Here is a 26,186-nt window from a genome sequence, read left to right on the forward strand (position 1 = left end):
GTCGTCTTAGTTATTGACGTTATTTGACTATTAACTATTTCTATTTTTATTTATATACAACTACATTTTAAAATCAAACAACATAATATTGATTGGTTTTATTAATAAAATACGTTATTTATTGGAAGTAGTCAATTTATTATTTCTCATTATAATGCGCTAAGGAGCTTACTAATGTGTTTCATTCATATCGGGTAATAATGGAGTATACAGCTCAAAATTTGGAATATGCTGTGTCTGTTTTTTATAATGGAGAACAACAAGAACGAGCCAAGGCACATAACTGGCTTACATTCGCACAGCGGCGTCCAGCAGCTTGGAATTTTGTGTGGGAATTACTTCAACCTAGCAAGGTAATTTTTCAATGTTTAACATTTATATTCGTTTTAAAGTCAATTATAAATTATACATCACTTGCACTGTTCACTTCCTAACTGCTACCTCTTAAAGACAACATTGTTGCCCATATTTTTACCATTTTTTTTAAATTAGTTTTATTCATTTTATAATAAATGGTTTTTGAAACGCCAATATTTTAAGTCTAAACCATCTCGGAAAGCAGCCTCTAGCTAGAAGAATCAGTTAGAAACTCGTGTAGTTGTTTTTTTTTTTTTTAAATAAATCAACTTTACTATGTAGCTAGTATTTGCAATTATTGTTCTTTATTAGCCCTACATTGGAATCCAAGCTTATATCCAAGTATCTTTATTCAAAAAGTATTCTTTAAATGCATACTAAGATTTTTGATTAATTGTAACTTAATGAAATTTCTAATTTATTGAATGGTAAATATTTTCTAGTACTTATTGTGTATATTATATAAATGTATGTATATTTTCAGATTTTTTTTTATTTTATCTGTGTACTGTTGCCCAAAAAACATTCTCTGTACCTTTTGCAATTGTAAAGCAGGGATTACATGTTTATTTTTATTTTTAGTATTAATAGCATATATCTATATCAACTTTTTTGAAATATTTTTGTATTTTCTTTCATGTGTACAGCATATTTGATACTTACACCATATTTCTGTCTTTTGTTTTAATAAAAAAATTTTTTTACATACCTATTGAAATAAACTATTTTATAATCAAACAAGGACATCATAATGACTTAGATATAAAAATATAAAAATGCAAAATGGTCCTAAAATGTTTCATGAAACACAACTTTGTTTTATAATACTCTAGAACATGCTGTGTGAGAATGTTTTATCCGTTCACACATAGATTATATAGATTAGAAGCATTGTGCAAAAATGTCATTTTTCTAAATCATAGTGTTAAAATTGCAGTGCTGGATAAAATCATAAATTTTTTGGAGAACCGTATAGCTATCGATACGCCTCTGAAACCAGAGGCGCATCGAGCAGGTTGAAGCGCGCTCTTGCTATCAGAAAGCACTACTAAAAGAGTTAAATTATTCGCTATTGGATAGGTTAAAGCTTCTGAAATCGCAATGAGGTCCAGCGATATTATAGACATATTATATTTAATTTTAAAGGTTTTAGACTGTATCCGACTGAGATCATAAAAAGAAACCCCTTGCTTTTTATCACACTTCGACCCATCCGTAAAAATTTTGCACCATAATAATAATACTTATTATATTTTTCATTTAATTCTTCTTTATTTACCACATTGCCTAGAATATTGCTATATAGTTTTCGAACAATATGAAAATACACCTATTTCAAATGTAAAAACAATTAAAATCATGTTATGTCATAAAAAAATAACCGAACCTATTTAGGTTTTCCCTTGCCTGCACGCCATACAATGTACCAATGTATTTCCATGTTTGAAATTAAAATAACAGTAATAACAACTGGTTGAGGCAGAGTAATCATACTCTGCCTCAACCAGGTGAAACAAGCAACGGGCAAGCACCACTGAATTTTCATGTGCTTAATTTGTGGTTATAATTCATCTCGTGCTTGACGGTGAAGGAAAACATCGTGAGGAAACCTGCATGTGTCTAATTTCACTGAAGTTCTGCCACATATGTATTCCACCAACCCACATTGGAGCAGCGTGGTGGAATAAGCTCCAAACCTTCTCCTCAAAAAGGGAGAGGAGGCCTTAACCCAGCAGTGGGACATTCACAGGCTGTTACTGTACTGTATATAGGTGAAACATATTATAAATAATGTCCGATAATGTGTGAACTATTTAAATAATCAAAGAATTACAAAAATTTTAGACAAAGGATTAGATTTTCTTAAAACAAAAATAAAATCCAAAAAATTCAAAATCCACATAACTACTTATAAATATATTCATACACCTATTTCCTTAAATTTTTCACATGATTATATACTAGTTAGCTATAGAGTATACACAACTAAATCTTAGAATTAGAAATGGTCTGGAGAGCTTGTTTCTGCAGTATAAACATAATTTTAATGTCTGCGGCATACCCTATAACAACATTCTATAAATACTACAATAAAGATTTGCAATTTATAAAGTATATTTTTATTTATAGGGTACAGAAATTCAATTTTATGCAGCTACAACTTTGCACACCAAAATTCTTCGTTATTGGATGGAAGTTCCTCCAGAGAGCTATAATGAATTAAGAGAAAAACTATTACAGGCAGTAATTGCTTATTCTAAAGGTCCTAAAATTGTGACAAATAGATTATGCATAAGTGTGAGTAATTTATGAATAAAATAACTTGGTTTATTTAAAAAGTGCAATGTCTTTAATTAATTAAAAAAATAAATTGTTTTAGCTTGCAGCATTTATTCTTCAACAAGGCTCAAGTGACCTAGTGGAAATTTTGAGGCCCTTATCAACTCCTGAATACACTTCATTACTTCTCGAAGTATTAACTGTGATCCCGGAAGAAGTAAGTGTTTTAAATAATTATTATACTGTCTTATCCATTACAACTGGTTGACTGACTGACTGCCTCGTTGGTCTAGTGATTTAATGTAAGGCCGCAGACCCGGAGATCCTGGGTTCAATTCCAAAGTCGGGCCAATAAAAAAAGGTTATAGGGTTTTTCTGTCAAAAAATTCTCAGTAGCAGCCTGGAATCTGGAAGTTGGAAGTGTGTACACTCCCGTGCCTCGGAAGCACGTAAAGCCGTTGGTCCTGCGCCTGAACTCTTTCCGGTGGTGTCGGATTGCCGTCCCATCGGATTATGAGAGTTAGGGAATAGACTTCTCTCCAAGCTACCGGCATATGGTCTGCCTGCTCAGCTATGCACCTGGATTGCCAGCTTCCTACACAAGCGTAGCTTTCGTGTTTTAGTAGATGGTTGCGCTTCACAATTCTATGTAGTGAATGCTGGGGTCCCCCAGGGATCTGAGCTATCTCCCACACTCTTTCTTTTGCATATCAATGATATGCTCTCTCTTGGGAACATACATTGCTATGCAGATGATAGTACAGTGCATGGTGGATACCACGGACGCGCAGTGGCTGGGCGGGCGGAAACTGAGGAGAGGCGGGAGTATCTTGTCATTGAACTTGATAGGACGTTAGAGCTCATCGCCAAATGGGGTTCTGATAATCTTGTTGAGTTTAATGCCAAGAAAACACAGGTATGCGCTCTCACAGCGAAAAAGTCACCATTTTACCCTCATCCCTCCCTCTGTGGCACACCGCTGATGATACAAAGCAAAATCGCCATGCTGGGGATGGACGTTCGCTACGACCTTAGTCCAAGGGATTACATCGAGGCTATTATAAAAACAACTTCACGGAAACTCGGAGTTCTGAACAAGGTGCGGCGTTTTTTCACGCCACAACAACTGTGCCTGTTATGCAAAACACAGGTACGGTCTTGCGTTGAATATTGCTCGCACCTTTGGGATGGCTCCGCTAAGTACCTACTGGAGGCCTTGGACCGGTTGCAGCGACGTGCAGTACGCATTATTGGCGACGTAAAGGTCACAAACACCCTTGAACCTTTACAATTGCGTCGCGAGATAGCAGCACTGAGCGCTTTCTATCGACTGTATCACGGCGAGTGCTCTGAGGAATTATTCTCTCTAATTCCTGCTTCCCCCTTCCTTCTTAAGTCCACGCGAGCTGGTTCCCGATGTCACCGCCTAACTGTGACATCAATTCCATCACGCACAAAAAAATTTGGCAACTCCATTCTTTGTCGCACTACCAAAAAATGGAATTCCTTACCAGCTCACGTGTTCCCCTCCTCTTACAACCCGGGTTCCTTCAAACGAGGCGTGAAGAGGCATCTTGCGGGCCGGCAAGGCGGGGACGGCTAATACAGAACATTCTTCCCGACTGTACTAGCCGTCGTCGCGTTTGGACTTTACTACCACTTACCATCAGGTGGAGTAGAGTCATTTGCCAACCCGGGGCATATAAAAAAAAAAAAAAAAGAGAGGGCACCTGTGTTGGCGCATACACTTATGCACTATAATATCTCCTGCGTAGTTCGAAATGGGTCTGGAAGACATTATTATTGTTATTATTATTTATTATTCATTACAAAAAGAACCTTAATTGTATATTTCTGCTATTAGGATGTGATTTTTGTTTGAAATTATAAGAAAATAATGTTGTTTTTAACAAAACATGGATTATTAACTAGTATATATACATTTTGTTTCAGTATAATAGTATGACCATGGGATCTACTTTACGGTCAAAAAATAGAGCAGCATTAAATGAAGCAAGCTATATGGTTTTAGGTGATATGCTGAGACATCTGCACAGTGCTTACAAGTAAGCTCATTTTATTGAAGTTTAACTTATTATACATCCAAATATACATAAGTTCATGTAGTTATATAATTACTTTTACACTTTGTAAAAACAATAAACCTACAACATTAAGTTGTCAAATAATCTTTGTGATTTTTAGCTCACAAAATACCTTCACGTCTTTAGTAGACGTTAATATTGAAAGAGTATATGAACCGGTAAAATTACCAGTAATTGTATTATGTATTCATGACGTATGACTCGACTTACACTTCTTACAGTACCTGAAACTATGTAGTCAAGTTCCGTATATCGTATGCCTACCTAAAATAAATTTATATATTTTATTATCAGCAGTGAGTACAGCAGCGAGCCACCGAGCGAAGAGACAGTTCAAACGTGGACGAATGCGGCGACGTGTGCGGCGAGCTGGCTGTCGCTGGGCGAGGAGGACGCGCTCGACTGCGCCACCACACTGCCCGAGCGAGCGCCGCTATGTCGCGCGCTGTACACGGTCGTGCACGTACTCTGCACGTGCGTATCGTAGTCGATAATTATAAAAAACACAAACGAAAGATAAATAACAAATAACTTGAAATTTAGTTTCGACCACTTCGAACAATAAAGATGTATCTGCGCGCAGGTGGAACGAGGCGGTGAGCGACTCGGCGCTGGAGGCGTGCGAGGCGTGCCTGGCGGCCGTGCGCGCGGCGGGCACGGCGGGCAGCGCGCACAAGTACGCGGCCGCGGCGCGCGCGCTGCTGGCCGACCTGGCCGCGCTCGCCGCGCCGCTCTTCGCCAGCAACGACGTGCCCAACTCGCTCAACGAGGTGCGTGCCTCCGCGGACACCGCTCTTTATTTAGTAGGTGGCCTCTGGTACTGACTATACTCTGTGACGCGTCAGGAGTTGCTGTCGGCCGTGATCACGTGTTGCGTGTCGGTGAGCGAGTGCCACGCGACCGAGCTGGTGCAGGCGGCGGAGGAGGAGGCGCCCGGGGTGCGCACGCTGCTACAGCTGTTGCTGGCCGCGCAGGCTGCGCCCGGCCATTACCCGCTGCATGAGACGCGCTCCAACCTCGTATTCCGTTTCTGGTACACGCTGCAGGTGAGTACACCGGCCCCGTCCTCGTATATATATGATATCGTTACAATTTATTATAAATAATTTATTAAATTTTTGTTTTATCGTCTGCGATTTTTTTCTTCAAGAATGAAATATCAGAAGTGGCGGACAGAACTCAAAAAATGAATCCTCTCTGGCAAGAAGTCTTCACCCAGCTTCTGATGACGCTCGTAAAGAAGTCCGAGATGCCTCCCGAGTCGGCCCTCTCGCGCGTCGACCAGGAGCTCCTCCGGTGCTACAGGCAGGACATCGCCGACTTAGTGGTGAGGCTCGCCGGCAGACCTCGGGCGGCGCGATGCCAGGGACGGTAACGGAGAGCGCGGCGTGCTCCGCAGATGTACTGCTTCATGGTGCTCGGCGAGGCGAGCTGGGCGCTGGTGGAGAGCGCGGTCGCGTGCGCGGACACGGCGGCGCGGCGCGAGGCGGCGCTGCACGTGTTCCTGGCGCTGGCCGACGCCGCGCCGCCCGCCGCCGCGCCGCCCGCGCTGGCCGCGCTGCTGCAGCACGCGCTGCGCCAGGCCGCCGCCGCGCCCGACACCGACTCGCTCACCACGGCGCTGGACTGCCTCGGTGCGTGCATTGGCCCGTCACTTTTCAAATGTCATAAGCCTGAAATTTAGTTCAACTGACGGTGCGTGCGGTGCGCAGGCGCGTACGCGTCGTGGCTGAGCTCGCTGGAGGGCGGCGCGGGCGCGGCGCTGGGTCGCGAGTGCATGCGCGCGGCGGGCGCGGCGCTGCAGCGCTGCCCGGCGCCCGCCGCGCTGGCGCTGCGCAAGCTGTGCGTGGACTGCGCCGCGCCCGCCGCCGCGCTCGTGGCCGACGTGGTGGGCGTGGCGCTGGCCGCCGACCCGGACGACGCCTGGACGCGCCGCCAGCTGCTCAGCGCGGCGGGCGCGGCGCTGTCGGCGTGCGAGGTGTCGCAGGCGGCGCCGCTGCTGCGCGACCTGTCGCGCCGCCTCACCGCCGATCTCGTCGCACAGGTCGAGCGGCCCTCCTTTTTCTTTGTTGCGTTTCACGTTCCATCTCTCCGCCCTGCTTCGACGACTCCAGTCGTTTACATAATTTTGCTTTAAACGACATACCAGCTTAATAGACCTCCCTTTATTTAATGAGAATTCTCAGTATTTTGTGATGTCAGCCGAGCAGACATTTCTCGAATCGACTTAAAGTATCGCGTTTGCGTGCGTGCCCACAGGCGCGTGAGGGCGGCAAGTGCGGCGCGGCGGAGTGCGTGTCGCTGATGTCGGCGCTGAGCCCGCAGCCCGAGCTGGCGCTGCAGCTGTTTCAGGATCTGCTCCCCGCGCTGCAGCTGCTGCCCACCAATCCGGAACTTACGGAGGTGTGGAGAGTGAAGTCGCCGTCTACATTATGAATTGCAAATGTTAAACTAAAATTATAACAACAGGCAATACTTTCAGCCAATGTTTCAAATTCTGAAACATACGATAGGTGCGGTGATGGACAAAATCGAACCCATCGTAGAGGATGTGGCGAAACTCATAGTTGCCGGGATCCAGACGCACCCTTGTCCTGTGGGGTTGGACGTCATTAAACTCGTGAGTAAAGAAGTATATCTTTTTCTATTTCTTAGATCGCCGAGACGTTATGTATTTGAAGTTACACTGGCTCACTCACCTTTCACACCGGAACACAACAATACTACGTATTTATATTTGGCAGTGGAATATGTTCATTCTAATATGCATAAGATGTGTATAAGACTTTAATATTAAAAATGTTCGGATAAACATCACAAACACAACTGTTGGTCGCGGCCGGGCTCAGTTCACCGTGCTGGTGGGCGCGGCGTGGCGCGGCGCGGCGGGCGTGCTGCGCGCGGGCGTGGCCGCCAGCTCGCGCGCGCTGGCCGACAGCGAGCCGCCCGCGCTCGCCGGCAGCGCGGCGCCAGAACTCGCCAGGGAGGTTTTCGCCGTGCTCACCTCGCTCACCAAGAAGCTGCCGCAAGTCATGGACTGGATCGACGACTTACTTCCGGATGTCATCGATTTGGGTATTACCGCGATATATATTTTTGTTTAAATTCGATCAGTATTAGTCTATCTAGAATGACCGACTCCCGCGTTAGGGGTCGATCTTCGTCGACTAATGTTTATATCGACCATATCGTAATTTGTCACGTGTGGAATTTGTGGTATTATGGTGGATATTATTTAGTATATAATCTGTAAAATAACCTAATTCGATAAGATTAAATTCATTCCTTTAATATTTTGCTCCGAGGAAGGCGCACTAGTACTCTCGGAGTCCACGTCCAAAGTACTCGTGTAAAGAATTTAACTTCACATACCGACCACTTTTAATTTTTTCGGACATGATAATGCGATATAACGTTTGACATTACCTCGTGCGATTTAAGTTAGAACATAAATGTGTTAATGCTGTCCCATGTGCCGCAGCGAAGCGCTGCATGCGCGCGTGGGAGTCCCGCGTGACGGCGACGGCGTGCTGCTGGCTGGGCGCGCTGGCGTCGCACCGCGCGCGCCTGCTGTACCCGCACGCGCCCGCGCTCACGCGCACCGCGCTCTCCGGCATCGGTAGCGCCTCTCGACTTATCTATTTTGTTACTGTTGCTGTTCCAGACGACGATGGGAAAATTCAGGAGTATATATTAGTATGAGTGGACCGTACCTTTTTTTATATTTCTGAAAGATCTTCTTGAGGCGTTTCCCGAGCATGAAATGAAGGGTATGTGCGACTCGCCAGTACCGAGTGCGCTGGAGTACCGACTGAAATCAGCAGACTCAACTTAAAATCCAGGTGTCCGTCCGTATCCGTCCCTTCGGGAGCGTCGCGGGGTCGCTTATGAATGTTTCCAGTAACTTGGCGGGTTCCCGGGGTTCGGAGAACCCCTCCTAGCCCCGGCGACGCTTACAACAGGGTAAGAAGGTGCATAGCACCGACTCCTTCTCCCCGGTCTTTGTCGGTGGAGCGGGACAGCGGAGGCACGCTCCTTACGCTCGCGCTCCGCGCAATAAGAGACCATCTTTTTCCAGCACCTCTCGCTAAAGAGCATGCGAGCACCTTTTATCATACTCGGCCGGGAGATGTCTCCGCCGATGATAGACACCAGAAAATGTTGTTGGAGTGTGCCCCGTTCAGCACACTTCACACTCAGTGATGCACCGTATCCGATGGCGCGCCACAGTCGTGATAAAAGGGTGACACCTCCCCCCTCGTTATGTAGTGTGGTAAGTACCTCCGTCGATGGAAGATGTGCCGTTTCTACTCTACCCGGCGACTTGAATGGAGCCGATCGCCTTCACTGTCGCCACGCCTGCCAGGAGGGGGACGCGAGGTCTTCCACGCACCTTCGAATCAGGGCTCGCTGGGCTAGAGCTCCGACTCGCTCTACTATCGCCGACCCTGAACTATGACTAGTCGGCCTCGCTTCCACCTGGAAACGGCATACTTCTGCAAATACCTCCATCTGGATTTCCTAGGGCGGATCACTCGTGAGAGGTGTCGCTGCCGTCCACGATACCGTACTGCAGCTTCCAATCGCTCTCACCGCGTTGACTTTCTGCGGTCTCCGCAGAAAAGCCCTGTTGCGAGTTGTGAGAGCGTCCAGCCGAAGGGGTGCACCGTACAGCGCCATGGAGCGCACCACACCGGCGTATAAACGCCGGCACGGTGTTTCCGGCCCTGGGTGAATCGTACCCATTCACTCTGAAGTAAGCAAGTATTTCCGTTCGTAGGCGGCGCGACACCGCGCAATCAAATGGAACCTCTCGCGGAGCTGCTGCTGGCGTTCAACCGCGCACAGTGGAAGGGCGAGGGAGGGGCTAAGGGGACCGCCGGGGTGGGGGCGGAGGCGGGCGACCTGGGGGCGTGGCTACGCGAGTCGCTGGCGGACGCTGGCTTTCCGTCCACGCACGCCACTGACGCGCACAAACAGAAGTTCATCCAGGCCGTGCTTAGGTTCGATATAAATTTATGCTTGTATTGTGTAACTAATCATTTTCCATTGCTGATATTTATTCTCATTTTAACATCGAGTCGAATAGATGATAATATAATATGTCGATAGCGAGTCGACTGTTCCTTATTTCCAGAATTGACATGTAGTTTTTTATTAACAGTGAGCGGAGAAGCAAGCGACGAGTGTTAGAAAGTGTGCAAGAGTTCTCATTGGCGTGCCGAGGCCTGATAGGAACGGAGTACGCGCGACAATCGATCGCTTCTAAACAAATGATAGCCTAAGTATTGTTGAAAAATTTAGTATAAAACATTGATCGAAATCATAACGAGTGGGTTTTCATGTAAGATTTTCGAAAAATGGCTGTAAATTATTTTGACTTGTCTAATAATATTGTAAAATTGTAGAAAGTTATGAGGCATCTATTCTTATATGTTGTACACAATACTTTGATAGGTTTGGTGCTCAATTTTGTTCTGATAATTTGACAAAAAATCTTGCTTATTGTTTTTATATTTTTTATAAAAAATATATCATCATGGTGGAAACTCTTTTGTATGCAAGTTATATAATTTATTATACGCATAAAATCCATTCAAAAAAGTCAAAAGAGGCATTTTAAAATAATAATTGTCGACGAATTCCTTTGAAAGTAGTTAATATTTTTAGTCTTCCTAATTAAGACTTAATTAATATAGCTACATATGTATGGATACATTTCTGTAGTAATATTCGTAAATGTAGGGTCAGCATAAACAGATTAACTCGTGCATATTTTGTTTATGAAATAATAGCGAGAGTCGATTTTCTTTGACATTGACATCAAACCTTAAATAAAAACTGACGTAATAACGTTCTCATCTATAAAACGTAGCGTTCTTATATGTTGTTCGTATACATCCAATTTATATAATAAATTACCGGCTTCACCTATAAATTTTATTCAAAGGTTGATTAGTAAAAAAAATTACTGGTGGTAGAGCTTTGTGCAAGCTTGTCTGGGTAGGTACCACCCATTCATCAGATATTCTACCGCAAAACAGCAGTTTGGTATTGTTGTGTTTAATTACAGGCACATGGGACATAACATCTTAGTTCCCAAGGTTGGTGGTGCATTGGCGATGTAAGCGATGGTTAACATTTCTTACAATGCCAATGTCTATGGGCGTTGATGACCACTTACCATCAGGTGGCCCATATGCTCGTCCGCCTTCTTATTCTATAAAAAAATGCTGTCTTTATCTTTCGAATGTCAAATCAATTACGACAGAAAGAGATAAATAAATGTTGAATTAACACCCTTTGAACAAGGTTATAAGTAAAACCATATTCATAATAAAGAATCATTTGTAAATTAATTTCATTTAAAATACTAAGCTAGCGTAAGTACTTCGTTGTAAAATTAGATGGACAGAAATAAAAAATATATATATTTATTATTGTATTATTTATTTTACTGTGTATATAAATAAACTTAACCTATTGAAAAACATAATCAAACAAAAACAAAACAGGGTAACAATCATAATAAATGACACCACAAATGCAATTATTTGATAACGAAACATCACAGATTACACACCTAACCCATACTGAACATATTTATAAAAGGAACACAAATACAGAGCAGTAAGTACGAATGTTAAGGCATTACTCATAAACGTTGCCTAACAGCTTATTAGACACCGATTTCTCTTTCTGCCATCATTAATTTGAAATCATTGCTAACTGATTACCCGCTTAGCAACGTTTATAAGGCCGAGCTTGTTTTCAGTTAAAATATTTATGAAATTTAATAATAAATACTGAAACAATAATACTATATAAAATACATGACATACTACTTCTATAAAATACATGACAAAATGTCACTATAATATTAGCTTCTAGCTGACTGTAGATAACCTTAATTCGATTTTAAAAACCAAACTTAAATTATTATCCCTCTTATACTCCCGTGTGGACAGAATTTTGCTTTTCATCACATTTGAAATATAATCTTAATATTCAAAACCGAAAAGATTGACGCCGAATCCCTAATGACTTAATCTAACGAATACAAGGTGAAATATATTTGATTATATATCGTTATTATTATTATGTGTTAAAAATATATATAACGGATTTATATTTAAAAATAGGAGAATTATATTTGCACGTACATATGTAATTATAATTAATGTTAATAATGTTGATCATACCATTTGTATTGTGTTCGATAAATTATTATGACTTATGTATATAAACATAGCAAGAATCTTAATTAAGTATTGTTATAAATACGAGAAACTAATCTTTTAAATTTGAAAATGTTGACCCTTTCGGACATAAGTGACACAGGGTTCGAATGCGCAACAAACATATTTGTCTTTTACATATTTTTGATGCAATATAACGTACACTAGGTTGATAATAATAATAATAATAATATCCTGGGACATTTTTCACACACGGCCATCTGATCCCAAATTAAGCTTGTACAGAGCTTGTGCTATGGAAACCAGACAACTGATATACTACTTTTCTTTTGTAAATACAAACTTATATAGATAATTACACCCAGACTCAGGACAAACAGACATGTTCATGCACACAAATGTCTGTGCTGAGTGGAAATCGAACCCACAACCTTTGGCGTGAAAGGCAAGTATCTATCAACTACGCCAACCGGCTCGTCAATTATGATATGTAGATTGAAATAAAATTGGAAATTCATAGTTTTCTTTTAAAAATATTAAGAAAAATTTTATGACTATTTTTATACACAGAAATTTTAAACGATTCTAGTAATCTCCGTTTTAATCTTACTTAACTACCGACAAACTTCGGAAAATCTTACAAAATTGATTTGAGATTTTTAATCATAATTAATGCATATATTATCCTATCGTAGATTATGCATCAAAATTAGACACATAGAGACAATTATAAATACTATAACAGTAATGTTAAGCACAGAAATATAATATAAACACGTCATAGAGTCGCGACAAATGCTGGTAATGTTCTAATAGGCTATTTTTTGCTCATATCATCCATATTTTATGTAACTATTTAATTTTGACATATAACAAATTACATGTTCATTAATAATATAGATATTGAATGTATTTTGTTTCGTTTTTGTTTTATAATAAATCGATATGAGCATAGTGTCATTATGACGTTGCTCTAGAGCGTCCTGCTTGTTTGTTTTATAAGGCTTCGGCCATAGTCTTTAATACTTCTGTAAATTCCTAATTATACCAATAAATGATCTTAATAACATATAATATGCATACTTATATATTTATCAGGCTTCATAATTCGGTGGTCTAGTGCCAAAAGTGTCAATATCGATAACCCTTACTTTTGGTAATCCGAATATAAGCAAATTTGTACTTTCGCCCTTTTAGCACCAGTCTACAGAATTGTAATATGAATTATGATTTATCCAGACCGATTTTTCAGTTGGTTATTATCAACACCGCCAACATCCTGACTCCGGGCAGCTACTGAGAATTTCTCAACAGAATAACTCAATAACTTTTTTATTGACTCGACCGGAGTTTGAACCTAGGACCTCGGGGTCTGCGTCTTTATAAAGTAGGCGCTAGACCAACTAGGCGAGGAGAATCTAAAAATTATTACATTGAAGTAAGAGTAATACAAGGTCACAATATAAATAGTATAATAATACATTAAGCCATTATATAGAGGCTAGTTATAAGAATAAATGGATATTCAAATACAAATGTATAATGCATGCACACACAACTACAAATGTTATATTAATATCTTACAATACAATATCATTTTCAATAACCAACACTTTCAGTGCCACCTACCCGAATCCGTACCCAAATGTATGCTTCACGACTCGGTTTAGAAAAATATATTTTATCTTTTGCGAAACAGGTTATAACTAATGGTAAATATGTACACACAATTAATAAGAATAAAATAAGTAATCGTATCCTATAAATGCAAATACATTTCTCGACTCTAACTCTATCAAATAAATAAATTATTTGTAGTTTTTTTTTTTTTTTATTTCATAAAACAAGTATACCCTTATAATGTAGTAGTTTATTGCATATTGCGTGCAATGTAGTTACTGTTATCAATAAATTTATATAATAAAACAATATCGCAATAAAAATATTTAGTATGTAATTTCGACAACCCTCCTCGCTGGTACGTGAACCCGGTTTCGGACATAGTGGCATCGCCGAACTGGTACACGTTCATCGCCTCCGTCTAGTCGAAAATGTACAGTCGACAATATTTTTGCGGCGTACCGCGTATTTTTACTTAATGGGCTTGGCGTGAAAGTGTTACAATACATAGGCTTTTAATACATCATAGCATAAGTTATATTACGTTTGTTTGAATTAATTCCACATACATCAACCTTAGTTTCTTCTTAGTATAAATTACTTATATCATTAAAAAGAAAATAATCAGTCGAGGCGTTTCCGTGACGATTGAGTATAACTCACGGTAACAGCCTGTTTAAAATTACGCGATAAAGTTTAAAATATGTGCCCTACTTATATTTTCATTTATTGGTAGCTAAATATTAAATTAAAAATGAAATTTTAGTAATATCCATAAAATGCAATTCCGCTGGCCTACTAGGCTATTAGATATATGCTCCCAGACCGACTAGAACTTGTGCGAAGTTGGCCTGGATATAATACAGTCTAGTTAAGTTAAAATACTTTAGTTAATAAACAATTTCTAATTATTATCTTTTAAAAAAATAACGATTTTTTTACTTCCAAATTTGTTTTTTAATTCTTAATAAATAATGAATGCATGATCAATATAAAGTAATTATATAAATTCATTAAAAATTTGTTAAGTTCTTATTTTCACTGTCCTTTCGGATTTTAACACTCGAACAATTAACTGAAATGTAATCGAAGCTTTATAATAAAATATAAAAAATACTCTCTCACTTAGTAGCTAATTACATTAATTAATGATATATGTACATGCCGTCATATCAGATGAAAAGGTGAGACATGCTTAAAAGTTTATTTCGAAAACGAACACCGGTAAACAAAAATAGGAGGTAACAAAATATCGATCGAATTTTAAAAGTTACTCATACAAAATAGTGATCAACGCTATTTCATCATAAGAAACACAAATCGATAGGGAGCTGGCTCTACGTATATGCCTTAGACAAGTTATACAGTCCACATGTTCGAGCGCCCGCGCCGCCTACGCGCGCGGCGCGTGCGTCTCGTAGCGCACGACGCGGCCCTCGCTCACGTACACGACGCACTCTAATCAGGAATCCGACTCGTCCAGGGTGTTCTCCACGGGCACCTCCCGCTTGTTGATCTCCACCACGAAGTCGAGGAACTTGTCGGGTTCGCAGTACCGATTCTTGAATCTCAGGAAGTTGAGGGCCTGATCCAGGGTGAGGTGGAAGCAGTCCTGGCGGCTCACGTTCAGGGAGGAGCTCTCCAGATCGCTGTGCGTGGCACGGGTGTACACGAGTTTCCTATCGTTGTGTTGCCCGGTGACTGTCACCTGTAATGATTAAAAAATATAATTGTACAAAAATAAGACGAGTCAGAATTGTCTACTAAAAGTCAAATTTAAAGGAAATATTGACAAGGCTATAAAGTATGTGATCATTTTATTTTTTAGATAATTCATCAAGAATGATGGGTAAAACTTGTGCAGTATTAAAAACTGTTAAGTACAAAATCATACAGTATAGCACAATTCCAAGGGAATTATCAACAACATTAAATTTATTCTAATATTGTTAGATACCATGCAGCATACAGACCTCGTAGGTGAAGTTGCTAGCATTGCACTTAGGCCCGATGTATGCGACGTAGACCACTACGCCCCACGTGCGGATGTCCACGTCTACTCGCAAGTGGAACAGCTCACGCGCCGCCATCACCAGCCAGTTATCGTGCTGCTCAGAATTCACCTTCATCGAGAACTTGTGTTTGCGGCCCACTTTCAGCATGGACAGATGCTTAGTCTGGTCGAAATGTTAGAGCTTTTAAAAGTTTATTATAAATATTTGTTTAGGTATAAAAGATCAAATAAACCCTTAATACGTGTAGTCTAAGGGAAATTAAAAATACATGCATAGTGGATGGTACAACAAAACTATAGACTATTTCGAATTCGCCAAGTCTAGACAAAATTTTTAAGCATCCCATTACTCGGAATATACCAGTTAAATTCAAATATAAGATGGGATAACAAAGTCTGTGGAATTAAAAGAGAAATTGTAAATAAACAACAGAACTGTTTTTCGTTTTTAAGGGTAAATGATTCACCCTCAACCCAAACCGAAACTTCAATATAACTTCATAATAGCAGATTGGGATAATAGCTTTGTTCACCCTTAAAACAAAACATACTTTTTTATCTTAATTTCTTCCACAATTTAATTTTTAACTTTATTTTTAACTTAATTTTTAACTTTATTTTTATTTAGAAACAAATAGTCAGTCAGTAGCGGTTAAATTTAAATTATAAGAATGGGTACACAAACGATTTGAATTTGTGTAAAACAATCATTGCAATAGACATAAGAGTAATTAAGAGAAATTAAAATTTTGTATTTATTTAATGATGAAATAGGAATCAAAATCTGATTTATTATGCACTTTATGTTTTTTGTTTTATTACCCAGTAAAAACAAACGTTTATTTATTATCAAAAAATATCCTATAAGAGCTACCTAGCAGAATCTATGACGATGGTTCTATCGAGATTAATTGTCCAATTAGTGAGAAGGCAGTTGAAAACGACTTAAGAATTGAGAAACCAGCCCAAAAGTTGTATGACCAATTTACATAGGACTTAAAATGCATATATCTGTACCTGATTGCTACTACAGTTCCAAATAAAATGTAGAAAAAAATGTGTTACAATTGATAACAACTATATCAGATTTACTTCAAGTTTTGGGCTCTTTGTTAAAAGTAATTAAAAATAGTTGATATAACAATGGGTATTTAACCCATTGTTATACCAAAGTTTATTGTAATTTGGTGATAAATAAAACATATTATTTATGGTAAATTTTTATTTACTTACAATTGAATCTTAAAGTTGATAAAACTGCAGGCAATAGTAAAAACATCATCAAGTACTCAACTAAATTATGTTTAAACATGCAAGTAAAGGAACATACAGTAATGTCCCACTGCTGGGATTATATATATTATATGGGCTAAACCCAAGGGGAAAATTAAATAAATGGGGAAATAGTATATACTGATATTAATATGTATGTTGCCAGTGAAAGGAAAGTCTTTTAATATTGTACTTAAGTGACATTTAATGGTCATTCTTTTTAAATCAGTAGGAAGAATGTTCCAAAGCCTTTTTTCACAACCTCAGTGTGGATGGACTTAGATTCTATTTATTTGAACATATTTACTCCTAAAAGCCATGAGTAAATAATTTTTATTAGTTTATTTTTTCATCTTCAATCAACTCGCTGTATTATAAGTAAAGTCCATTTGGAGACTATCAGACTGATCTTTGATAGTAAATATCTTTGAAGGTTTGGGTTGAGTATGTCCATACCTTAGCGGAGTTGCATCTGGTAACTTTAAATGGTGATATGGAAACAAATTGAAGATCAGGTATCAAGGATAATGTCACCTGGCTAACTAATTTAATTTCTGGTTGAAAGGTTTTACTTTTGAACTTGTGTATCATGTGTACTCGGATTGATTTTGCAATTTCATGCGTTTCTTCTTGCATAATATTTTCTGTTTGCACGCAAAACTGAACATTAAAAAGAAATAATCATTACAGTAACAGCCTGTGAATGTCCCACTGCTGGGCTAAGGCCTCCTCTCCCTTTTGAGGAGAAGGTTTGGAGCTTATTCCACCACGCTGCTTTGATGCGAGCCCAATGCGGGTTGATGGAATACACATGTGGCAGAATTTCAGTGAAATTCGACACATGCAGGTTTCCTCACGATGTTTTCCTTCACCGTCAAGCACGAGATGAATTATAATAACAAATTAAGCACATGAAAATTCAGTGGTGCTTGCCCGGGTTTGAACCCACGTTCATCAGTTAAGATTCACGCGTTCTTACCACTGGGCCATCTCGGCTTTTTATCATTACATAGTCATAAAATAAAGTACTCAACAGTAAAAAATACTGAGAGCATTAAATTTATAAACAATAGGTGACCTACAAAATAGGTACATATCGTATTTATTTTATTACCTTGTTTACAATTATATAAAATAATTTAATTTACGTCCAGAATGAATCTTTTGGATTCGTGTTGTTCACAAATTCTATACAACTTCCAGGTGAAGTCTTTTCAAATTCGAAATGTATTGAAATACCTTATAATAATTCTTTATTCAAAATATTTTTCATTCTTCAAACAATATCATTATCTTTTTCTTTAAAATATATATTAGTTCTGTAATATTAGATTATTTGATTGGCATTTCAATTTTTTTAACAAAACATACAGTTCCATTTATATCTGCCACACAAATCTCATCACATGATACTCCAAATATATATATTTTTAAATGTACATATAATTGGACATCTGGAAGAAAAAGTAAATACCCATAAGATAAACAATGCTGGATATTAACGAGATGAAACCTAACCTCAAAAAGTATTGAATTTATTATTATGTTTATAAAGTTGAACATAATCATTATCATTCTAGATTTTACAAAAAAAAAAAAAAAAACTTACGTTCAAGTGACCTTCACAGAAATAAATTGGAGAATTTCGAAATATATATGTTTGATCTCGCCGTGCTAATTTAAGCCACTATAATGCATGTTTTTCCTTTGGAACGTAAACAAAGAGCTTGCTGGTAGTTTTTATTCATTCGTTATTACACTGAGGAACCACACACCACTTATACATGATAGAATTCATGTCTGAGACACAGTTATTAAGATAATTCATTAGCACCTAAAATTTACTATTTGTTTACGCACCCGTGATGTCACGAGTACACGCCATGACACCGCGAGATGATAAGTTCTAATTATTAAGGTGATGTGTCTCAGCGAAACCTTTTTTTTGTAAAAATAAGATAATTTCTGTAAACAGTAGACATTTCACTCATGGTAGACGAGATATTTTGCTCATATCATCGCGTTGTTATGCAAAAGCAACACACGTTTCGATAATTTTTCTCGTTTTTTCTCTTTTGAATTGTTTAAGTTTTTCTAAATTGGAATAGTAGTAATATCTGACGAGGATCTTACCCTTATGATTTATAATTAATAAAATTCTTTCGCAAACTCAATAAATTGTAGCCCAGTGGTAACATCGTTTTGGCTTTTTCTATCGCTTTAAAAATCTCTGGGATGGTCAATCCTCATTGTGCCATTACTCTCGTTTTGACTCAGACTCAAAGCCCATGTCTGGTTCCCAAATAAAATCCACTTCAATAACCACGTAGGATTCTCAACCATAAAGCTCCAAAACGTGCTGTGTTCAGAAACGGTCCAATTGGCTGTCAATGTTTATGCGGCGTGAGCATTCTCGGTACTTCTTGTACTGACTTTTTTATGCCAAGATTGTTGGATCCACAAAATCTATGAAATTGAGCGTTTTAAGTAGTCTGTATTACTAACTATATATATATTTAGTTAGTTATATATTAAACGGCTGGTCGCTTTACTTGTCGTCTCGCAAGTGGGACAGGTAACTAGAAGTATAAGGGTCGTTTCATCTCCCTCAAAAATTTGTTTTTTTTTGTTGTTGTTTTTTTTATTTGTAATTACTACATAGAGCAATTTACAGAATGCATCACGATTTCGGACACTAAGCAAACGTAGGTTCGGAAATTGTGCCGGCAATATTATATTGTACGATTGTACACTGTCTTTTCCATTGGTCGAAAAAAATTTATGGGACGACAAATCGATATGAAACACAACCTCCATATGAATATGTACTATCTTTTAAAACAGCACAAGAATAAACGATTCGAAGACTAGGCTATATCGAGAAAGCCCTGAAAATATTTTAGTAAAAAATAATAAATGTTTTTGCGCTAAAACGGCATAAGCGTAACATTGTAAATTTTATAAAAAATTGAATACGTATTATAATAAAAATGTGGATGAGATACTTCAACACCGAGTAAGGGGGATCAGTGAGAAAACGAAGCGCCAGCGACCGAAGGAGAGCCCCGGGGGCGGTACCTGGAAGTGGTGCGGCAGGTCGGCCAGCGACAGCGGCGGGCGCTCGGCGCAGGGCGGCGCGGGGCAGCGGTAGCGGCGCGCGGCGCAGGACGCCTCGTGCGCCGCGCGCCGCCGCAGCCGCGTCTCGCGCCCGCAGCCGTGCCGGCACGGGTAGCGCAGCATCTCCGCCACCTGCGCGCGCGGACACGGTCAGAGCGGGGGGGGGAGCGGGGCGAGCGGGGCGCGGGGGCGGCACTCACGGCCTCCATGGCGCGGTTGCGCACGGACGAGAAGGCGGTGCGGCACACGGGGCAGGCGGCCAGGCGCGCGCGGCACCGCCCGCACACCAGGTGTCCGCGCCGGCACTGCGACATGGGCGGCTCCATCCACTCCAGGCACACGGGGCACTCCAGCAGGCGCAGCAGGCTCTGCGGGCAAGCGACACGGGTTACGTCACGACGTTCTCGAGCTGTCGTATATCGTATATTATAGTACAGTATGGACGTTAATGTCTCACTTGATTGAACTCCTTGACCGTATCCGGTTCCCTGTCCTCCGGCACTGAAATAGAAAAGTAGATCGTTTAAGGTTCGGTTCGGATGTATAACTGTAGCGAGTATAATATGAGAGTAGTGACATACGTTCGCTTTTTCTTTTGATCCCTTGAGATTGTTGCGATTCGGCAGGAGCGGCGTCTTGAGTTGATATTTCCTAAAATGTACATTAAAATAAATATAAATATTTTCCTATGCAACTAGTGGGTATTAGAAAAGCCAACTAAGGAAATTTTGAAGGGAAGCATGAAACGACGATACATCGATGAGGAACCAACCCTCCGACAAAGGCATTCTCAATGTATTAAGAATTTAATTTCAAATTTCCGTCTCACACAATACAATTAATTATTCAGCAATAAATTTAAAAGGATAAAAAATATATGTCTTTAAGATAATATACTTCATTGGCATCTTCATCCCCACTCGCTTGATCAGCTTGTTCTTCCTCATTGCCATTTTCGTCCTGATTCTCCTCACCCCCTCCGTCGATCTCAACTATTTCCTCCTCGAGTGTGACTCCACCGTTAGACGTATCCACTGCAAGCACAGTCAATATAAATAAATAAATATAGGATTGAAATTAATGAATTATCAATCATTTATAACAATTTAAATCTATGGTTTTCTTACCTTCCATGGTTTCCTGATCTTCGGCATTATCATCATTATGTGCTGGCGATGTCGAGTTTATCGGTTGCTGGGATTCTGAAAAAAAAAATAGAATCTAGGTAACGTCAAAGTTGCAGTTAAAATATACATGATTTGCAAGCATGACACATCGGTGTGGGATCGATAAAGTAAACTAGGATACTACATCTCGTATCGGCCTATTCCAATGAGGAAGGAGGAATCTTTCATTCCTCCTCCCTAAGAAGTGGGAGGAGTAAGATAAGTATTACTTTGATCTTGAATTCGCACGACCTCATTGGTCAAAATCTAAAATAATCTGTGGTACTTATTTTGGATTCGTTAAAAAAATGGCGTTTTGAATGGCGGTAAAGTTGTTTTCGGAACTTCGGAAGTAACATTCAAATGAATAAATAGTTAAGTGGAATAGAGTTGTATTATAAAAAAAGATAAAACAAGCAAGAATTTGTGTAGCGATAAGGTCACCAAAGTTGTATGCTAATTAGGTTGGAGTCATTGTAGTGTATAATAAATGATATTCTATCTAATAATTAATGAGTATTAACAAATCGCATGGAATATGTAAATGTAAGGTTTTTTTAACTTTACTCTGTCTAGTATTAACTAGGCTATAGCAGCTATAATACCATTAAAAACATCCCAAAGATTATTGCCTAAATCCAAAGTTAGACACAAATGTACCATATCAATTACCTAGCAGTGTTATTAACACATTGCAACAATTTCAACACAATGGGATAAAGAATACGAATAATGAATAAGAAAAATATATGTATGCGAAGTGATCAGACCTTCGTCGGAGTGCGTCGGTGCAGAGGCGCTCTCAATGACTGCGGGAATTACTGCGGGTAAAAAAAAAAGAAATTAGTCTCTGTGCGGTCATTGCGTACGTTTAACTTTATATATTATATTAGACGAGTTTATTCCTGAACTTCTAAACTTGACTTAACCATGATCCAAAAAGTATCGCTATAGTCAATTCAAATTGAAAAAGTAATAATAATAAGCATTGAAACTGTACACTGTACTGAAAAAAGTATATATTTTTAATCACTCAAACGAATAAAAATGTTACATACTGCTATTCCTGCTACATCCGGCTGGTGGCACTCGTGACATGGGTCTCCTCTTGAAACGACTGAATTTTAGTGAAGAATAATCTCCGTGCATTGTTGGTGTGAATATTATATTCCTTGATGAGCCAGGACCAGAACCTTAGTGACAAAATCATTAGATGAGCATGTTGTAAAGTGTGTGGTGGAATGTTTGCTAATCCATAACATAAGCCAGACATGAAAAGATGTATCTTTAATAAATAGCTCTGTAAGAGAAGCGCAAGCGCTTTAGACCGCTTCCGGTCGAGATTTATTGACTGCAATGATAATAATCGATTGATTGAAGCGAACATAATATAATGTTGAGTAAAAAAGGATACTCACGTTGCGGGTGTTTGCAAAGATTAGCGCCCAGGCTTCGTGTTAACCTCTTAATTGCTAGAATGCGCTGTATGTTCGAGACTGGACTATCGAGATCAATCCGTTCATGGGTTTCGACTGGGTCGGCGGAGCTTGTACTCGGCCTACAAAATGTATGATAATTTATAAATATAGAGCAATTTATCAAAATACGGTTTCGGACACTCATACAAAATAATAGAATTTAAAAACTTAAAAAAAAAAAAACTTTCGAATATGTTATTATATGTCTATAGGAGTATGTCCCTCTGATAAATATATGCTTACATTTCTTACATACATTAACCAGAAAATAATATTCCAACTAGTCAAAACAAGTAATTGATAAACATATCGTAACTGCTTTAACCAGAATCACAAGTGCAGTGTGCGTAGTGCGAATTTTTGTATGGAATTCCGATTATTGAAACTAGATGGCGCTGTTTTTATTACATAAAAATCACAATTAACATCAATTTAGTAGTAGGGCTTTGTGAAAGCTCGTCTAGGTGCCACCAACTCATCAGATATTAAAAAATGCTGTGCTTGGTATTGATGTGTTCTGATTTGAAGGGTGTGTGAGCCAGTGTAACTGCAGGTACAAGGGACATAACATCTTAGTTTCTAATTTTGGTGGCGCATTGACGATGTAAGGGATGGTTAATATTACTTACAGTCTATAGGCGATGGTTACGTACCATCACTTGGCCCATTTGCCCGTCCTACGTATACAATTAAAAATTTGCTATCGAGTGAATAAATAAACTCACACTAGGCACACAACAAAAAAAAAAACTGATCAATAACAATTTTATTCCACTACAAATCGCGAGTCCTTTTACAACAAACTTATACAAATTGTATTGAAATACAAGTACCTCATGGGTCCCGGACCGCTCATTCTGTTTGGATTATTGAGCAGTGACCAGAACAAGTCACGTTCCAGTCTAGTTTGGGTCCTTCTCGATGGTGATATGGTTAGTGAGGGTCCTCCTGCTTAAGACATGTGTATATGTAAATTAAGAAGAAATGTGTGGATACAGTTAATATGATCCAGTGTACACCTCATACACAATACGCGCAATCTAAGTAGACATGTTTAGAAAATTGTCACGATGGGGATTGAAACAATTGGGGACTGCCTTTTATTTCTTAAGTGTTTGAGGAACAGGTCGGTCATCTTATCATGCATCCTGGTTATGCTCATACATACAACATTTGCTAGTTATGATAAATATGAATACCAAATATTACGTCTTAAAAAAAAACAGTATCCAGGAAGTGTACCCTATGTTTTGTAGAGTACACCCCTACGGTTTGAAGGCTTCCCTTGCGTAACAAAAAACTGCACCATATACAATTGCGCAGTTACGATAACGCAAATAGTCGATAATAATTATAATTTTACCAGTCAGATGGCACATACGGTACTATTCTATTTCCTTGATTTAGTGACTATATAATAAGGCTGCAGAGTCCATGCTTTGTCCTTCAAATCCCAGCTCAGGAGGATAAAAAAAAATATTATTGGGTTTTTCTACTAATAATTCTTAGATTATCATCAGTGATAAGAGCGGGGATAGAGAGTGCATCTCTGATTACTCTAACACTACATTTCCCAATTAACGGTACGCATACCTTAGTTAAAAGAGCCAAGATGGCCCAGTGGTAAGAACATGTGAATCTTAACCGATGATCGTGGGTTCAAGCCCGGGCAAGCACCACTGAATTTTCATGTGCATAATTTGTGATTATAATTCATCTCGTGCTTGACGATGAAGGAAAACATCGTGAGGAAACCTGCATGTGTCTAATTTCACTGAAATTCTGCCAGATGTGTATTCCACCAACCCGCATTGGAGCAGCGTGATGGAATAAGCTCCAAACCTTCTCCTCAAAAAGAGGAGAGGAGGCCTTTAGCCCACCAGTGGGACATTCACAGGCTGTTACGGTTACGGTTATGGATACCTTAGTTCTGTTTCTTGAAGGAAAACACACAAGAAAAAATTAATTGGGAATGACTGCTCTAAAACAATAACATAATCATTACTTACTTATTAAATTAGTAGTATTAAATATAAATCTTTCATTAATAATAACGGATAAAATAATGACTGGAGATTGGATATAGTTGGAAGAAAAGTGAAATATTTTTTTTAATACTTACTATTATGACCACTGGGTCCAGGCTGATTGGGATTTTCAGACTCAGCTTGTCTTCTACTTGATGAAGCAGCGGCAGGTTCAGAATTTGTTTGTGGGTTATCTTCATCATCTATAACACATACCAATTAGTACTAACTCCTTTTCAACTACATTATTTAATTAAAAATATATAATTGTAAAACTATGATTATGCTAGATTTTTTTTTTTAAATAATAATTATCATATATTATATATAATAATAACAAATTAAAGTGTTAAGAATATGAAAAGGCAGTGGTAGCTTTATACTTAATACTAGTTTTTGCTTGTGGCTTCAAATGCATAAGCAGGTGTTAAGTATAAAAAGTAGTCTATGACCATAGTTTATACTTAAGCTTGCTTCATACCAAAATTTATTAAAACACTGAACCGAGATTTAGCTGTGAATGTATAACTAATAGAAAGTCAGACTGACAGAGTTATTTCACATTTATAATATTACTATAGAAATATAGATACACAGGTAAAATGACAATACAAAAGTGTCAATAAGAGCTATCTTAGACATTTTGTAGAACTTCAAATCTATTGTGTATTTGTCTTTATATATTATTGATTTTTCTTGGATGTTACCCAAACTGAAAATGTTATACACTGACTATGTGGACATGTTAAGATCTCTATATAAATTCAAGATATAAACATATTATACAGTCTATATCCATAATTGACCCACAATATAAAAGTTCCATATCATTAGTTATAGTTTTTGTAAATCTGGACAAAACAAATAAACAAACAAACAACCAAATACAAATCTTTATTACATATGTACAATAAAAACATACATATATAGATGATAGACAATAAAAACTTTAGTCTTGCAATAACACCTTATTGTAATATCAAATATTCATACATTAAATAATACATTGGAAGTACAACACAAAGGACATATAACAGCATTATGTTTTGACATAAACAACAAAATTAAAAACATATATTATCAAAATGATGAAGCTCGCAAAGCTGGTTAAAAAATTAATTCACAAAATGGAGGGTAGTTGGGTGTAATGCAACCATGTTTTCTATGTGAATAGGTATAATTACGAATTTTTCATGTGTAAAAAAATCAATACATGAAAAATGTTTACAATAGTTGTTCATACACAATCATAATTCGCTTAATACGTGTTAATGTTAAAACTTAAAATATTGTAAATCCATAGATATATATAAATTCATACCAGAACTCCACGGATATTCTGTGAGTCCGAGAGTTTTTTTTAAACTCTCCTTTCTATTGCTCATTGCCGCCGAATAAAGCAATACTTTTTATGTAGAAAGTGTGTAACTGAATTAATATATAAACAAAAAAGTATTTCAATATACAATTCAAACTCCGAAGCACTTTGACTAGAACTACCGAATCACGAATGCCGATTGCTGTCAGATGAAAATGTCAATAATATTGTAC

The 26,186-nt window shown here is 38.6% G+C and overlaps 2 protein-coding genes across 5 annotated transcripts; one reads left to right on the plus strand and one right to left on the minus strand.

Moving 5' to 3' along the window:
* Positions 1 to 11,179, plus strand: LOC126768430 (importin-13). Of its 3 annotated transcripts, none has more exons than XM_050486471.1 (16): positions 1 to 353; positions 2,488 to 2,655; positions 2,738 to 2,854; positions 4,591 to 4,703; positions 5,037 to 5,216; positions 5,326 to 5,512; positions 5,588 to 5,788; positions 5,893 to 6,069; positions 6,142 to 6,376; positions 6,455 to 6,786; positions 7,002 to 7,145; positions 7,225 to 7,362; positions 7,592 to 7,817; positions 8,224 to 8,361; positions 9,523 to 9,745; positions 9,907 to 11,179. In XM_050486471.1, the coding sequence occupies exons 1-16, from the start codon at positions 201 to 203 to the stop codon at positions 10,025 to 10,027; spliced, it is 2,853 nt and encodes a 950-aa protein (XP_050342428.1). In that variant the 5' UTR covers positions 1 to 200; the 3' UTR covers positions 10,028 to 11,179. The 3 variants fall into 3 exon arrangements, with proteins under 3 accessions (XP_050342428.1, XP_050342429.1, XP_050342430.1); XM_050486472.1 differs by having other exon boundaries at positions 5,040 to 5,216; XM_050486473.1 differs by lacking the exon at positions 9,523 to 9,745.
* Positions 11,174 to 26,137, minus strand: LOC126768433 (uncharacterized). Of its 2 annotated transcripts, none has more exons than XM_050486481.1 (14): positions 25,957 to 26,137; positions 24,731 to 24,838; positions 23,442 to 23,556; positions 22,549 to 22,688; positions 22,189 to 22,323; positions 21,901 to 21,951; positions 21,092 to 21,166; positions 20,862 to 20,998; positions 20,546 to 20,615; positions 20,422 to 20,465; positions 20,165 to 20,332; positions 19,926 to 20,096; positions 15,535 to 15,738; positions 11,174 to 15,269 (listed from the first exon to the last, which is right to left on the minus strand). In XM_050486481.1, the coding sequence occupies exons 1-14, from the start codon at positions 26,018 to 26,020 to the stop codon at positions 15,024 to 15,026; spliced, it is 1,728 nt and encodes a 575-aa protein (XP_050342438.1). In that variant the 5' UTR covers positions 26,021 to 26,137; the 3' UTR covers positions 11,174 to 15,023. The 2 variants fall into 2 exon arrangements, with proteins under 2 accessions (XP_050342438.1, XP_050342437.1); XM_050486480.1 differs by having other exon boundaries at positions 23,442 to 23,559.
* Positions 26,138 to 26,186: the final 49 nt, after the last annotated feature.

This window comes from Nymphalis io, chromosome 5, assembly GCF_905147045.1.
Source record: "Nymphalis io chromosome 5, ilAglIoxx1.1, whole genome shotgun sequence".
Taxonomy (NCBI): domain Eukaryota; kingdom Metazoa; phylum Arthropoda; class Insecta; order Lepidoptera; family Nymphalidae; genus Nymphalis; species Nymphalis io.

Excerpts from the sequence above, each read along its gene's own strand:
- LOC126768430 (XM_050486471.1), top strand. The coding sequence starts at position 201 with ATGGAGTATACAGCTCAAAATTTGGAATATGCTGTGTCTGTTTTTTAT. Across the intron at positions 7,363-7,591 it reads GGTTGGACGTCATTAAACTC|TTCACCGTGCTGGTGGGCGC; the intron begins GTGAGTAAAGAA and ends GGCCGGGCTCAG. Across the intron at positions 8,362-9,522 it reads CACCGCGCTCTCCGGCATCG|GCGGCGCGACACCGCGCAAT; the intron begins GTAGCGCCTCTC and ends TTCCGTTCGTAG.
- LOC126768433 (XM_050486480.1), bottom strand. The coding sequence starts at position 26,020 with ATGAGCAATAGAAAGGAGAGTTTAAAAAAAACTCTCGGACTCACAGAA. Across the intron at positions 22,324-22,548 it reads TCTTTGCAAACACCCGCAAC|GTTCTGGTCCTGGCTCATCA; the intron begins GTGAGTATCCTT and ends TTTGTCACTAAG. Across the intron at positions 15,739-19,925 it reads ACCTGCCGCACCACTTCCAG|ACTAAGCATCTGTCCATGCT; the intron begins GTACCGCCCCCG and ends CATTTCGACCAG.